We start from the raw sequence: 17,415 nt of genomic DNA on the forward strand, positions 1-17,415 counted from the left end.
AAGAAAGTTAAAAAATTCAGTAAATGCAGTTCTACAGATATTGCCTTTAACTCCCCCCATTATCTTTTTAATTATATTGGTGTTCATATATTTCAAAAATAGCATCAGCTAAATGTTTAATGACTGAGGTTTGCTTCTCATCCAATAAAGAGGAATGGCAGTCTATTTAAAGGGTCACACTTGCTGTGTAGCTTGTGATTCCATTTCGAAAATGAGCTTTTCTAGACTTGACTTTTTTAAAATGTCAGTTATACTATTTTTAGAAAATAATTTGGAAGAGTTGGAAGGTTTTTGCAAGATCAAAATGAATAGCCCTGGTAAAGGCAAAGTACAACCAAGGGGTAGTGGCAGCTTTCTGCGGGATTAAATTTTACATGCAATGTTACTTCTGTTACCTCTAAAAATCAATTTTGCTGCAGTTAGGCTTTTCCTCTGGATCAGACATTTGTCACAGTTCAGTATCCATTCATCTCCTACCTCTTTGGCCTTGTGAAAGTAACAAATAGAATTCTGTTTGGCTGCGTCTGGAAAAGATGAGCAGCGATTTGGGTTCTTTCATATCTGTAAGAAGAAGCTGAGCACTGGAATAATTGACCTGTCAAGAAGCAGGCAAGGTGTTCTCCACAAGCCAGCAGCAAGGGAAATGAGAAAATGGCTTTACAAATGTTATTTTTCAATGTGGTCTATTTAATAACTGCAGCAGTGTCAGACAAGTGGCATAATTTATATCATGGTGCCAGCTTACAGAGTGATATTATCATAGAAAGAGGAAGCAAAAGTGTTATATACATATGTGTGCCTCCACATACAAAGAAAGAGCTAAATAGAATTTGTTTATTTTCACTTCTTTCACCCTTGCTCTAAAGACAGATGATAATTCTTTCGCTTATATTCGCTATTTTAAATCTCTTCTAGAATATCTTTGTGGAGTGGTATTTGTTCTGCCTATTGTTTGTCACCACAAAAATACGACAGTTGGTAATGGAGGTCGCCTTAGTTTTTACCAGTTGCTGTCTTGCAACAGCAATCAATTCCTGCTTGCCTTAGTGTAGCTCTTAAAGTGATACTTTCAGCCACATTCATCAGTTGTGATTTTAATTTTGCTTCAAACTTAGCATGTATCCTCCAAAAACAAAAAGAAACCACACACTGGTAGAATGTTAGCTAGAATATTCATGCAGTTTAAATGCATAGACTAATCATTACAGTGTGCTTTTCTTTACATGTTAGAGTAAGGTATTCATTTTACATCTCTCTCTCTCTCTCTCTCCCTCCCTCTCTCCCTCTCTCCCTCTCTTTCTGTCTTCCTAGGTATATGTATATAAGAAATTATATTTCTGAATGTCCTCTGTAAAGATGAGAGTAAATACATATCAGCAAGATGTTCCACTGTAATTAAAAAAAAATAAATGAGTTAGTGTTGTTTTGCTATTTTTATGTTTATTATTTTCATGTAAAATGTTCTAATTAATATTGTGCACACATTTATTCATGGTTTGTTGTTGCTGAATACCTTTATGTTTTTTGAATAGTTTTTGTTTGTTTGTTTGTTACTCTTTGGCAAATTATTTCACTTGCCATAAAATCCACAATGCAACTTTAACTTCACCAATTTTATGCTTTGCACAATGTCAAGGAGTAGCCCAAGGTCACCTGTCCATGTTCTGCTTGAGCTAGCTAAGAGTCAAATTGTCCACAACAGAGCTCCATTTCTCCCTGCCAGAACTCTGTTTCTAAGTAGCACTATTTGCTTTACAGCTGAACCTGCATCTGAAAATGTGTATGTGCAGCCTCAAAGGAGTCATGCGTCATTTTTCTCTAGAATATTTGTTCTTATGTAATATTGCATAGTTCCTCCTCCCCACCTCTGATACCATAGTTTTAAATTGTATAATTCTTGCAACAAGATACTCCTGCACTTCAGGGTTACCTGATAAGGATTTGAGCTCAGCTCCTTGAGCCTGTGCCAGGTCAAGTACTGACAACCATCCAAAGTGGGACCATAGCCAGTCTCAAAGAGGCCACAGGAAAAAAAAAGAAAAACTGGAACGACTCAGGAAAGTCTAGTATTCTTGATATCTGTGGCTGCATTTGGTTGTATTAAACCTGCCAGACAGTAATACAAAGATGCCAGTGACTTTTTCTGCTTTTCAGAGAAGTATGGTCCAAGAATGTTCACATATTCAGGAGCATCTATTAAAGATAAGACTAGAGTGCCCTCAGAATGTAGCAGTTAAGAGTCTTCTCTGGATAGGAAAGCTCAAGACTAGGGAACTGGAGCTGAGGAGCCACACAACATGAGGTGCCTAAAACTAGAGAACTATTTAAATTTGAAGTTGAGATGGGGAGACTGGAAAATATTTTAGGTTCTGATAAAAGGTCTACTGTTATTCTTCAACACAAGCTTCCATATTTCATGTTGAATATGTTAAGTTTGTATTAAAGGTGGTGACAAATTCATGGGAGAAAAATTCAGTAAAGAGGTATTAAATAAAATGTCACCATGGAACAGAAAGTCTCTGAGCAACAGGACACAGGGAGTTGAAAAATTGTCCTGGAGAACTATCATTATATGCTCACTTTATTAGTCACACTTTCCTGGCCTTTTTCTATTATGTTGTTTTTTTTGTTTGTTTGTTTATTTTGAAGACTGGGTAAACGGACCAGGATAAATGGACTAGATGGATCATAGGACCAAGTCAGTGCAGATGTTATTATTATTTATTTCCCTCCCAGGGACATACTGTAATATGACACACTCAACTTTGGTGACTTAGCTTGTCACTGCAGTGGAGTTTCGGTGCTTGCTTCAAAGTAAGGGAGGAGAGAGTGAGGCTGAAGAAGTTTTAATATCTTAGAGTGGCCAAGGAGGGACATGTGCCTTTGCTGTGGCATACCTATGATGGGAGAGACCCCGCATGGATGCAGCAGATGCTCACAGAGGGGACTTTTTCTTCCCTATCAAACTTGCAGCACCGCTTTCCAAACATGTCCTAAGGCAACAAAAGCACGAAGGGCTTTGCTAGCATAGATCTGATCACTAACAGCTATGCTTTTTTTTTTTTTTTTCTTCACGCTGCTAGCAAGTGAGTGTAGTGGGGCTGACAAACAATTGCCTGGTAGATATGGCCTTGATGTGCAGTGGCCGCTGTGAATGGTTGATTTGAATGGGACTCAGGAGAAAGAAAGATTTTCCTGGGGAAAAGAGGACATAAGTATATATCTGACCTAATTTACCATCTCCCCTGTTCACTGGCATTTGGTGTAAAGCCCCAGTTTAAACCTTTTCTGCCTAGGAACTGAAAAGCTTTATGCTTAAATGCTTTATGTTGAGTTAATGTCTTCTTGGAGGACAAAAAAAGTAAATAAAAATTCTTAAACTTCCGCTCACAATAATGTTAGATGACATCAGGAAAAAACAACCAAAGGACTCTTCAGGGCAGGTGATGCAGTCTCACATTATGACTTAGTTGACATATACATAGCTAACCATGTATTATGGAAAACAAATGAGAGCGTGAGAATAATTCTAATGCAAGCTTAAGAAATGCTAAATCTAAATAAAAGAGGAATGATTTGTATTGACTCTCCATTGCCACAAATTCTGCATTTTCATTCAGTGCAATGCTTCTCTTCAGAAAGGCATTATTCAAAATTGTCAGTGCCTTAACAAAATGTGCATACCTACACCTGCAGGCAGTGTGAACTGTATGTATTCTTGTCTTGCACTTACAGAGTTTCAGCAAAATTTGCGCTCTGGGAGATGTATTAACGTCTTGCTTCTGTTTGTTCCCTCTGTTTGGTGCAGCTCCAAGTGCCCCTCCTCAGTCTGTTACTGTCCTGACAGTTGGAAACCACAACAGCACAAGCATCAGCATCTCCTGGGATCCTCCCCCCCCAGATCACCAAAATGGAGTCATCCAGGAGTACAAGGTAGAAAGGATCTGTACTGAGAGGGATGTGTGTTTAAGGAAAAAGTCTGTTTGAATTAGAGAACAAAAGCACTGTTTATGGATTTAGATTCTAGCAGCATTTACTGCCACCCATATAATTATATGGAGGAAGAGGACTGAGTGCTTATGGATTTTATTTATTTATTTATTTTTAATTTAAGCAGCACTACTGTTACATTAAAAGCAAAAATAACATGAGCTAGATCTGGAAGAGAGTTGTAGTTGGCAGCTAGTTTACAGAGCTTTTATTTCTTCCTTTTCCCTGCTGTGGAAAGAGAATTTTTTTTTTTTCCCCTAAGGGGTTCTTTACTTACCCAGGGCAGGTGGTGGAGACCCTTTCTTAGAGTGTCTTCACTCTGGCATGAAAACTGGCAGGAAATATACTGCTCCTTTCCACTGCAAACATGCTAATGTTGACACTTCAAGGTCAAAGTCAAGGACTATGGCTCTGGGAAAATACAAGTCTTCTTCCAATGACTATCACTGTCAAGATTCAAAACTTAAAGTGCTAGGTTGTTTGCTCTGAGGACCAGTTTGTATATGCAGTTTGTTAGTTGGCTGCTTCCTGCATTGGCTGTCTCCTCTCCTCCTTTGTCGCCATGATGTCTCAAATTATCCGTTCCTTATTTATCACCTTACATTTTGTAATGGTCCGTAATTCCTCACTAGGTTCACTTTTGCACTAGTGTTTTTCACAACAAGGAAACATTGCAGTGTGTTATTGGTGGTGTTGGAGAGCGCTATGGAGAAAATGATCAAGCTAGGTTCAGCATTGTCACAGGCTTGCAACTGTGGAACACAGAGTTTGGTAAATATATTCACGTTGACAGGCTTGTGTGCTGAATGTGAAATTTTTAATTGAAATAAAGCAGGGCAGCTTCCTTGACAATCCCGCAAAGGGTGGAAATGGTAGTATTAGCTTTTTGAGATGCAGGTGATTGTTTTACATAGGAAGATATAATTTTTTCTTCCTGATGTATCTTGAGAGAACACAGCGTAAAGAATGGAGAAAGTGCTTAGCTTTTAAACCAGCTAATGTTTCAACATCTTATAGCTTATCATCTGGTCTGAGGGATGCAGTAAATGCTTACAGTATTTATGTTTAGCATAGCATTTCTTTTGTTTTGCTTTTAGTCAATATAAAGATTTATTAATCCCAATATTCTATTGATCTCATTTTCATATCAATTAATAATTATCTTTTGCCTTAATTCATCTTGATACTGACTCCACTATAAGTCAATATTAACTATCAAGGGCTTACAGGCAAATAAGTAATCTTAAACCACAAGAATATGTTGATATGAAACGAAGTTAGATGATGATTAATAAAAGCCACATTCCATGTGAGTGCTCAAACATATAGACTGTTTATAAAAATGGCTGGAGTCACTACTTATTACATCCCTTCTGCATTAGATTAGGTGGCTGCCTGATTAGTGTGCTGGCTATGGTGAATCTAATGCAAAGAGTCTAACACTTCCTTTAGTATAACACTTCCTTTAGTATATAGTAATTAGACTGCTGAGGTTTCACAGGACATTCGCTAACAAATTGAATGTAGGTCTGTTGATTCCAGTTCAATCATGAGAATGCCTGTAAATTCATTTATGAATTCAATGCCTTTAATTAGGAGCATCTCATAGCTGCTATGACCTAAGACCAGGACAGACAAGGACTGAAAGAATTAATTGGAATAGTCTCTCACCCCAATGCATTCTGCCCCGCAAATAAGATCCACATGAGCATAGGAGAATTAGAGTTTCTTTTATCCTCCAAGTCTTCCTCAAAACTTCAGAAAAAAGAGATGAGGTTTGACAAAAAAATGAGAAGGGTCAAAAATAAGGGTAAAAAAATTATTAGCTTAGACGCATCAGTTGGTTGCTGATAGTGGTTCCACCTGCAGTGCTTTCTTCTGCGATTATAATTATGTAGTGTACATATGATACCTTTATGCATTGATTTTCTTGAGTAAAGTGGTAGTGAATGCTTTCTTTAATAATACAGAAGCAATATGTGCAGATAACATTAACTGAAGAAGAATCCCTAAGAAGTCTTGCTCCTGTTCTCAGCAAAAGCCTATGGATACATGCAAGAGATAGAACATCACTCTGAAATGATACACAATTCTTGTTAAAAAATGTGAATTTGGATTAGAAAGTATTTTGTTATATTTGTTTAATTAGAAAATAATTGAGTCAGGATCTGATTTCTGAAAAATATAGATAATCACAACAGTGACAATAAAAGGTTGGTTTTTACTTACTTCACTTTAGAAATTTCACGTCCCCCTGTTTTGTAGCAAAATGAAGTTGCAATTTTGAATTTTTTTTTTGTTCTTTAGTACTTTACGATGCATTCTATTAGTTGTTTTCCTTTTGCTGCTCAGTGGGAAAGTAAGAATTAATAAAATGGATTTTTTTTTTTTTTTTAAGGAAAGATCTCCCAGTAATCATACTGCTGAACAAGATTTCAATTAATGTATAAGACCTCTTTTTCATTCGGATGATTCTGTTCTGTGCTCCTAAGAAGTGTACCATGGAATTGCACTCCTTTGAGAGTCAGAGTCCAGAGCAGTGTTTGCAAATAGTCTTTGCAGCATAGTTGATTTTATGCTAATCTGGGTTAGTTTGCTGAGCTAAAGCATCCCAACTCCAGCTGCTCCTGGATAGTAACATTGTTTAAAAGTCCAAAGTACAAAATAGTGATGGTCATGCAATACCTTGATATGTCATATCTATGAGCTATTGTTTATGAGTATGAAGAATTTCATCATTTTTAACACCTCAACTTTTGTCCCAGATCTGGTGCCTAGGTAATGAGACTCGATTTCATATCAACAAAACAGTAGATGCAGCCATTCGGTCTGTAGTAATAGGTGGCCTATATCCAGGTATTCAGTACCGTGTGGAAGTTGCTGCAAGCACCAGTGCAGGTGTGGGAGTAAAAAGTGAGCCACAACCCATAATAATTGGTAAGTAAATTGTCTATTCTATTGTTTTGTTTTGTTTGTTTGTTTGTTTTGACTTTCAGAAATGTTCTCATAAATCACTTCTGGAAACATAAAAATCCATGGAGAAAAAGACAACATTTAAATTGAGCTAGGTATTTAGCTTTTAACATCCCACTGCCTGCTGATGTTTTGTCTTGATTTGTGCAGATTTCTCACAGCCAGTTCTGTGAACTAGTTCTTTCATTGCTGAGACATTATAGAAAAAGCAGAGTACGTAGTGAAACTATCTAATATTTTTTTTAAATGAATTTACCACTTTTGCAGCTTGAAAGATTTATGGAACTAACAGCTAGAGCTCCCTTTTTCTCCTCTTCAGATGACTGTAATATTGCTTTACTCGTAGCATTGGTGCCTAAGGCACTATTTACAGTTAGTTTTTTGAACATATGAAGTCAATGTTTCTCAGGTATCCCAAGCAGACAAGTTTCCTCTGACAAAGAGTGAGTAGCCTGTAGTTCAAATGCAGAGCAAAGGTAGTATTATCAACTCTGCCTTTGAAATGACTGTTTCTTGTTAGTGGTTTCCATGCTGTGTTAATTTCCTGACCCAAGGGAAACACAGATTCTGTTTCTTCTGAGATTCTTCTCAAGTATGAAACATAAGGTCAGGAACAATATGGGAAAGGTAAGAATAGGAAAAGTAACTATATTTAGCAAAACTGAATTGGGCTATGCACAGCATCCCTTCAGAATGCATAATGCAGGAATTTTGTTACTTTCATCTGTATGATCTAATTTAGTTATTGCTTAAATAGGCTTTTGTTTGCTTGTTTGTGGGTCTGTTGTTATTAAATATTTTCTTTCTAGAAAGTGTTAACAACAAAATGTCCCAAACATGGACATTTCTATTATTTGTAGGCATTTAGAAAAGGCCAACCCTTAAGAGTTGTTTAAATGTTTAATGATATTCAGGTTCCCTGTGTATCAAAATAGAGATATTCTAGCTTTGCATATATTGTCACTGGCGGAGGAAATATAAGATTGCACTGGTGTTAGAAAGAGCCAGTCACAGAAACTCTAAAGAAAGGAGGGGGAAAAGGGTTTTCTAGAACTGAAAGCAAGAATTTGATTTTTGAAAATACAAGAAACCTGTCCTCTAGTAGGCCTGAATTTTGGACCTCTGTGTAAATAGCTTATGTTGTGATACTGATCTGTCATTGCACTCGCTTTGAGCAGGGCTTTTCTTCTTATTTCCCTTACTGAGAGGGTTCCATCCAGCTACACCCTACTCACATTGGTCTTGTTCCAGCAAAGTACTTAAGTGTGTTTCAGTTTGGGCATGTGAGTAGTCTTGTGTCACTTAACCTGGTGTGAGTTAAATTTACACTAAAGTGCTTTCTTGGGTGATTGCCAGATGCTTTCTTGGGTGATTGCCAGAATGCTCAGCTCCACATCTGGATGCAGCCCTTCATCTTGTCTTTTTCCTTAGAAAAAATGACTAATATAATCAAGTGTTAATTGTGGGGAGATCTGTATTGTTACATGAAGGAGGAAAGGGATGCTAGGATGCAAATAAAGTACAAAAGGAAGAAAAAAAGGTTTTGGCATTTGGAGACCAAGTAAGTTTTGCATTATTAAACTTAATGATTTATTTATCCCTTTAATGATCCCAGAACGTCCACTCCAACAAGTCTCTGGTAGCATCTTTGCATCTTTAAGAGTCCTTTACATGAAAAGCAGAAGAGAGTCTTTTCTGTTTGGGTTGCATTTTTGCTCTCATTTCTGTTTTCCCTTCGGGGAGCACAAAGCTAGATGTAGTTATTATTGTATGGTCTGTATCTCACTTTTCTTTAGGTTCTGTTTTTCTATTGCTTATGAGCCGTAGTTGCTGACAGTTGTTTCTCAGACTATAAATTCACTTGATAAAGGTAGTAGTGTTTAAGTGACACAGTTTCTGGAAAATTTGAGTTGGTTGTTTGTCAGTGTTTGACTGAGAATCAGGAACATAAAATAAGAAAATGAAATTTTTAGGGAAACTTAAAAAAAAAAAAAAAGGATTAAGTGAACAAACCTCAAAACATAATCATGAATGGGAAAACATTATCAAGTGGTTGTATTATAATGGATTCCTATATGGCCTGGTGCCTAGCTATACTACTTAATAGCTTGCAAACAGAATGAACAGCTACAGAAATGCTAAGTTATGGAGAGAGCATGTCAGTGATACAGAACAGTTAAGTCTCATTGCTAAACAGTATGACGTCCATTGTCACAAAATATATTTTGACATGTAAGAAGTTAAGATGTTCTTAAATACAGGATATGTTCTTCTACGAATTTATTTTGAAAGTAACTGATTTTCACTGTGGATGATCAACTACTGATTTCCCAAACCAAGTCTAAGTAGCAGGCTAATGAAAATCTAAACAGGATTTTCATTAAACAGGAGAATACGGAGTTGTAGAAAATATATTATTTCTTTAATTAGGAGTCATGTCACAGTTACTGGAATTCCATGCCCGTACTTCAAGCCTGATGTTGAAAAACATTATGGAAGACTCAGAGAGAATCAAGAATAACATTTTTACCATCACTATTGATATGCTGAAAAATTTTGCTTGGAATATCAGAAATAGAATTGAAGATAAAAGCAGTATTGGTTAACAGCAGCGCTATTATTTCTCTTCATCAGTTCATCACAGGCCTGTTCATTCTTACATTCCATCATTGGCATAATAATATGAGGAACAGCTGCAAACTTTCACAGTAATAGGTACAATCGAATCTGATGTGTCTAATTAATTTTTGGTCCAACAAATTAGTTTTGTTCTTCATTACTCTCCAATGGGAGGAAGACATTATATTTCATTATGTTTTTGTCTTCGGGAACAATGGAGCGTTACAGGTCACACACTTCCCTTGTATCTGTTCTAATTAGTTGAACTGACAGCATACAGAAACACCTGCAGTATATGAAATAGTACACTGGTACCTTGGATGACATATATATTACTTCTGATTAAATATTATATAAAGAAATACATAATTAATGTAATTTGTTTTCCAAAACCACAACAATTCTATTAATTTTATGAACCGTCAGTGGGTACCTCATCCGTATCCATTTATTTTTCAGTCACCGAATTCAGAAAGCATATGTTATTTTGACATTTAAATGAATTAGTACTTTTGCATTCATAATTGGTAGGCACTGAAGGGCAAGAACAAACAGCTAGACTGCAAACTTCAGAAGGTAATTTGGAGACAGGTTGCACCTTCCCCCAGAAGAGATGGAGAGTTGAAAGTCCAGTGAATGCTCTCCTCAGGCAAACCTCTCTGCAGTTTGTTCTCACATCCTCTGTCCCCAGGAGACTGCTTTCTGACCGTAGAGAAAATATTGGATCTATAGCACCAGGATGTTTTGGAGGCCTTTACTGGAAGCAGTTGTTCTTTTCTTGAACCCAGGAGTGTCTGCTCCTAAATCTCTTGTCTCTGAAGCACCTTCCCCATCCTCGCTTCCCACGACAGTGTGGCTGCCTCCAAAGCAGTGTGGATGTTACCTGTTTCCTCACTGTCCTGCTGCTCTTACCTTGCCTCCAAAGGGCACAGAAATTAACTGAAAGTTAATGGCAATTAGAGCAACATCAACTCCCATGCTGATTTCTACTATAAAATCAATTGTGTGCTTAGAAGAGCATGCCTCTTTCTATTAGTTTTAGTCTTCAGCACTTCCTCTTTTAGCGCTGAGGTGCACCTGTGGGTTGTTTCCATGGGCAACAACAAAAGGGGAAAATCTGACAAAGGAGCCACCGCTGCCTCCCAGCTTTTCCTTGTCACTGGCACTTGCTCTGTTACTGTGAATTGTATTGTTTTTTTGACTGTGGCAAGGCAAAATAGGAAAACTTGGGAAAGGAGAGCTGCAGCTAACAGATCTTGAGACCCATAAAGCTTACCAGCATGACCCAGTATAAACTGGTACAAGGTAAAGGCTTTTTCTCAGCAGGCATAGTGTGACAACATCCTTCTGTGGGACCTGTTTTGTTTGTGGGAAGCCTGTTTTGTTTCTTGAGCAGAACTACTGAAAGCAAGCCAAGCTCTAGCATGGTTTCAGCAGTTTGTTTGCAAAAGCAGACGGTCATCATTACTAAATATTGACATGGTGATGAAAGAGAGAAAGCTTAATAAAATCACAGAGATCATTAACAGAGTTATAGCAATGTAGTGCAGTGCATTACATTTCTTCCTGAGTAACTGAAGCCAACTCTGAGCTTAGCAGAGGCCCTAACCCTGTGTCTTTGCTTGGGCAGCACTGTTTTGAGGCCGATGCAGGTGCAGGCAGGGAAGGCATGAGCAACCTGATATGCTCTGGGACAGGTTCGCATTCACAACCTTGCAGATTTAAACTGTTGACTCCCGTGAAGAACCATCTGTGGAAATAAAGCCGAAAGTGTTAGGCTTTCCTCTCTCTCATCTTCTTTAGCAAAGGACTTTGCTTTCAGCTGAAGCTGCTGTGCTGACACAGTGACTGCTTTGCTTAAAGAAGGGAGTGGTAAATTTAACCTCTGCTGACTTACAGAAGAGGAATACATAACGTACATTTTGACAGCAACGCATAATGCTACAATACTTTTAATAATTCGCTCTGAATGACTATTTCAATGTTTTATTACCATATTCAACTATTTTTATGTATGTGATAGACTCATAACTGAGAATCATAGTATTTTTTGTCTCAGTAGAGTAGGTACTCCTGCAGCTTGAAATCTTTTTCTGCGTGCCTACAGGCATCTGATAGTATTTCATAGGGATTTCAAGGACTGAGCTATATAAATGCATTTACCAGAAATGACGTACAATTTCTTCACCACTTTCAAAAATTTAGATGTGGGCAGTTTATATCAAATACAAATAGAATCAAGGTTCATATTTTTTTGCAGAAAAATATGTTCCACATTTCCTGACGTTAAAAATAACCATTTTTGACATGGAGGTGTTGGAATTAGAAAGGTGCCAACCCTGGAACAATGTTTAAGCATTTCCTGAATTTCTTTCTACATTTTTATGAGCATTTGTTTTCAAGCCAGACACCAAGCTTTTCCTTTTGAAAAAGTTCCCTTTTAGAGGAAGAGGGAAAAAAAAACAACACACACACACACAAAAAAAACAAAACACAAACAAACAACAAAACAAAACACAAACAAACAACAAAACAAAACCATTGGGAGCATCTACTGAAATTTTCAGTTTTCTAAGGTACTAGACACAATTAAGATACTATATAGTTATTTTTGATGCATGTCACTTTAATTGGTATTCCACATGTCATAATTATTTCTTACAGGTTGATGTTTAGGATTGTTCATGCCTATTCTGGGTGAAAAAATAGCATCTGTTCCTGTGATTTAGTGCTTACAGTTACCTACGCTATTTTCTGCTTTGTGTCAAAATCAGTATGCTTAGGATTCATTTGGATTGCGTTCACCATGAAATAATTGCTGGAAAATGCATTTTTGCTTCAATTAAAAATACATACATTGTATTATTTATTTTAATTTTGAATCTCTAACATAAAGAAAAAAATGTGTTAAGATGTTTTGGCATGCTGACAAGAATAAAAGAAGGAACTGCTTTTTGATACTGTAGCAAGTCTTACATTGGATTTCTCATTTGATTAGCTGTTTGGGTGGTTTTTTTTGAGTTGTTTTCCTACGATCCATTCTCTCATCATTGTATTCTGCCTATAATTATATACAAAAAATAAAAACAAAAACACGTGTACTGTTTAAAAAAAAAAAAAAGGATGCCTCTGGACTGGCATCTGTTAAATTATTTGGGAGAATGCTATAAAGCCATCTTTCCAAATACATTCTGGCAAAATTGCAATAGATTGTGGATTTTCTTACTAGAAGCATTGGTTTTCAGGTGTGCATTAATACTTAGTAAACCTGTCCTACTGTGGATAAGTCTTTTGAGGTGCGTTACTGTATTTTTGTTGTTTTGTTTTTTTAATTTTTATTTCCAGTTGCTGGTTCCTGTTTGAGTTACAGAATCCATAATAATAATGTCCTGTCAACTTTCTTTTGTGCAGGAGGTCGTAACGAAGTTGTCATCACTGAAAATAACAACAGCATAACAGAGCAAATCACTGATGTTGTCAAACAGCCTGCCTTTATAGCTGGCATTGGTGGTGCATGTTGGGTAATTCTGATGGGTTTCAGCATCTGGTTGTACTGGCGCAGAAAGAAGAGGAAGGGGCTCAGTAATTATGCTGGTAAGAACAGTAACTGTGTATTACCATCTCATCAGGTTCCATCATGAAGAGAACAGGTGCAGTTAAACCTACTTAAAAAACCTGTTGAATTTACAGCAGAGGTGGCCTGGGTGAATTTTGTATGCTTGTTTTAAATGTATGCTCTGAAAATGCTGGTGTATGAGTAGCTTTAAATGCATTGCTCGGTACAACATTTCATCATTATCATAAGACAGTTTTTATTTTTACATCTCCAGCATCACATAAAAAGGTACAAAGAGGATTACTCCTTCCCCATAAGGCACTCTGTCAGTGGTTCAGCTCCATTTATGTGCTCAGAAGTGAGTTACACTAGACCTTTATGAGGAAGGTCAGAAAGAGTATTTGGTATCCTTCTTCGTTCCCGTGCATTTCCATATCTTTGAAGCCATGGGAAATAAACTGAGTTACTTAATCAGTGACTCCATATCTATAACCACTGGAGAAGAAAATGATGTATCAGAGAAGTGCGGTCAAAATTTACCTATGGCAGAAGCCATAAAAAGTTTTGTTGGAGGTAGAACACCTTGGAATGCCCTTGCAATGTGATCCGTTTTGCACCAAATGTGTTGTTCCACTTACAAATTAGTTTTTGAAAATCACATTCAGAAAAATAAATTCACCAAATTAAAAGGCTTTCTTCCTCCCCCAAACTATCTGTTTTCTATATTATTCTGTGCTTCAGGATTCTTATGTAGTTTTAGGAAGTCAGGTGAATATAGGATTACAATTAAATGGGTGCTATGAAGCCTAATTTAACATGAAAAAGCTGTTTGTCAAATATTGGAGTAGTTTCTATTGTTGTGCTTATGTAATACATTTAAAAAGAGAAAACATTTCCTGTTTGAGGAGGATTTGCACAGTTGAGAATACAGCATATTTGATGTTGACATTATATGAGACTAAATTTGCGCTACTACTCTACAATTTACAAGTTGTCACATGCCAGCCAGAAGACACAGGTGCCCTAGGTGTCTAAACATCTCTAATACCTTGCTCCCATCAAAAAAAAAAAACAACATTCATTCCCTGCTCCCAACCGAACAGTCCTATGCCTCCTCACCTTGGTGTTAGCTATCATCAGTGTCCTCGATGTCCTGACTGGACTCACTAAACCAAGAGGAAACTGTTCATGGTTCTAGAGTTTCTTGGGGGGGTACTCCAATCCTTCTTGTTCTTACCCCAGCTGAATTAGTTTTCCACTGACTTATTGAAATGAAACAACCCAAGAAGAGATCAGACAAGCACCAAAGTCAGCACAACGGAAGCAGAGAGAAGAGAGACCTGTTCATTGGCGGCAGCTCTTAGATATACTCAGCTTCTGTGGAACCTCACCTTGCATGACTGTGTGGCCTGTATCATTCATAGGTTATGCTTTTTGATGAAGTGTTTTTAATTTCCTTTAACAGCAATGACTTTTAGATACTGAGACATGGTGTAAATTGATGAACTAATATATATCACACATGCCAATACATGTGCTGATGTGAAATACCAGTTTAGATGCCAAGATTTTTCATATTAAGGGAGAGTTGTACTGCTATTCCTCTTAGGAAGCAGTCACAGAACCGTAGAGTGGCCTGGGTTGGAAGGGACCTCAAAGGTCATCTATTTCCAACCCTCCTGCCATAGGCGGGGACATCACCCAGTAGATCAGGTTGCTCAGGGCCTCATCTAACGTGGTCTTGAACTCCTCCAGGGATAGGACATCCACAACCTCTCTGGGCAACCTGTTCCAGTGCCTCACCACCCTCTGAGTGAAGAATTTCCTCCTAACCTCTAATCTCCCCTCCTTTAGTTTAAAACCATTCCCCCTTGTCCTGTCAATATCTGATTGAGCAAAGAGTTGCTCTCCATCTTTTTTATAAGTCCCCTTCAAGTACTGAAACGTTGCAGTGAGGTCACCCTGGAGCCTTCACTTCCGTAGGCTGAACATCCCCAGCTCTCTCAGCATCTGTGTCAGTCATACAGATAGACTTTGGACATAAGCTAAGACAACTCTTTCTTAGCATGCAGAATTATTAGCCCTGTGTGTGAGTTGGCATGCTGGGCGGGAGGGTAGCTTGAGAAAAAAGTATTTTATACCTTAAAATATATACCTGTAGTTGTTTATAATAGTCATTTTAAACAGTGTGTCTCCTGCAACTCATTCCTTCTCATGATGTTTGCTGCATCTAAGTGTGATGTGAACATTGCATCATGACATGGAATTCCCATTACTGGAATTATGACATTGCATATGCTTTTAGCAAGGAAAGTTCATAACAGATCATGTTTCAGAATCCATCCTAACATTTACAATGTGGAGAACAGCATGTCCACACAATAACTGTCTTCAAATGTGACTGTCTAAATCCACTGCTCACCTTTCCAACTGTCATTTCTCATTGGCTGCTGGCTGGTTAGTGCTTTAAGCTCAACTGTTATGTCCCTCATATGATACTACGCCACAACTGAGTATACTCCAGAGGAAACTTGTGCCCTGCAATTAGCGCTTGTTATCGGGGTGTGTAACTCACAATGTGTTTGCTTTCTTGTTTTGCAGTTCAGTCCTTCACCTTCACCCCTGCAGGTACTGTCCATTAGTCTGTCTCTTACCTCACCAACACATCATTGCAAGCATTAGCAAAGTGTTTATAAACATGTGAGTTATGCAGAAATAAAGCCAAACAAAAGGAGAAACACTTCTGCTACCTATCTGTGGTGAAAACATAGCATTTATTCTACTAGTGATTCCAGGGGAACTTAAAAACTACCACCATAAATGTCTTTGCCATGATTCTGCATGCTTCTTACTCGTCTAACTCTTCAAAATAATGCAGTTTTGAAAATAATTTCAAATTACAAATGCTTGAGCTCACATAATATAAAAAAGCATTAGTCACGTATGACCAAATTTTGGATTTTAAAGCTCAGAAAAAATATTCTGAATGTTTTTTGAAGGTCTGGAGCTGTCTCTTTTGTCCCCTCTGCCATACATATGATAGAGACCAGTCTTTTAACTGCATTGTGGGACTGGTCCTCATGGTCTGCTTGCTGCTTTCTACCTCCTGCTGATCTTCAGCCACATCTCAAGTTTTAGCTTAACACAAAAGAGCAGATGACTGTTGAGGCAGATGAGTGGAGGTGGTGCTGTCTGCACCAGGGACTGAAGACATTGCTAGGGAGAGCTCTCCACCTCCTGGCTTCTTGGTGTGTTTGTGAAAGCCAGAATAAGTCGTGCATCCTACCCTAAACACTTTACTTACTTTGAGTTACAATGTAGGATTTTTTTCAAAAATAAAATAATATGTCTTTGAATTTGGTTCTTAGTTGTGCCATTGTCAACTGACTGTAACTACTAATTTTTTCCCATTGTCTTTGCAGCTGACATTGGAACAACACAAGATTGTGTTAGAGCTGCCATGTGCATGATTCAGTGCAGTCGATCCACATGTGCTGGGTGACTAGGATATGTCAGAGGCGCAACCAAAAAATTGTGTTTTAAAAATAGTTTTGACGTCTCATGGACTTTATAGAATTATTAACAATATGTAGTTCTGTTGCCTGGTCTATAATAATTTCTGGAGGCACTGATAACCTAGGCCATCCCATAATCAAGTCCAAAAAAACCCACATTAATTAAAAAAAATAAAAAAAGAAGAGCATACATAGCCCATGTTTTTATCTGTATACCTAAGGTTCCCTAAGAGGCATCTTCAATTCTCTAATGTTTGAATTTGCAATTGGTAATCTCATTTAGACAAACATATCTACACTTGTGGAGGTTTGTTGACATTTAACTATATGTTTTTCCCTTCAAAGTTATGATTCATAAACACTAAATTGGTTTCAGATCTAAATATTTAGAAAGTGGTATGTAGCTTTCAGAATCTCATCAGAGACAGCTGTCAGTAAAGTTTTACTGAAGATGATTTTATCCTAATATATGCAGAATTTGGAAGTTGCACACTTTTGGTTTGAACATCTGCTTTAAATTCTTCCCTTAAAAAAACACAACATGCAGAGCTGACTGTATAATAAGATGTTTGAAAGTATTAGTGGAACATTTATATATTTGCTCTATTTCATCCTCATCTTTCTGAACAACAAAGATATTTTTTCAGTTATATCTGATGTAAATGTTTTTGTTGTTTGTTTTTCTTTTTGTTTTTGTTTTCTGAAGCTTAATTTGCATATATAGAGAACTTAAAGTTCTAAAAATATTTTTTAAAAGTCTGG

General features: G+C 37.3%; 1 protein-coding gene across 22 annotated transcripts in view; it reads left to right on the forward strand.

Annotated features, from left to right (window-relative positions):
• ROBO2 (roundabout guidance receptor 2) overlaps positions 1 to 17,415 on the forward strand; it is a 473,555-nt gene that overhangs the window by 393,472 nt on the left and 62,668 nt on the right. For 12 of the 22 annotated variants that reach the window (XM_067001319.1, XM_067001321.1, XM_067001311.1 and 9 more), the window contains 3 exons: positions 3,809 to 3,933; positions 6,756 to 6,927; positions 12,994 to 13,176. In XM_067001319.1, coding sequence (XP_066857420.1) covers positions 3,809 to 3,933; positions 6,756 to 6,927; positions 12,994 to 13,176 — 480 coding nt within the window. Of the gene's footprint in view, positions 1 to 3,808; positions 3,934 to 6,755; positions 6,928 to 12,993; positions 13,177 to 15,739; positions 15,767 to 17,415 lie in introns of all 22 variants that reach the window. The other 10 variants (XR_010833100.1, XM_067001298.1, XM_067001316.1 and 7 more) reach the window with 1 other exon arrangement.

Source organism: Anser cygnoides, chromosome 1 (genome assembly GCF_040182565.1).
Source record: "Anser cygnoides isolate HZ-2024a breed goose chromosome 1, Taihu_goose_T2T_genome, whole genome shotgun sequence".
NCBI lineage: Eukaryota > Metazoa > Chordata > Aves > Anseriformes > Anatidae > Anser > Anser cygnoides.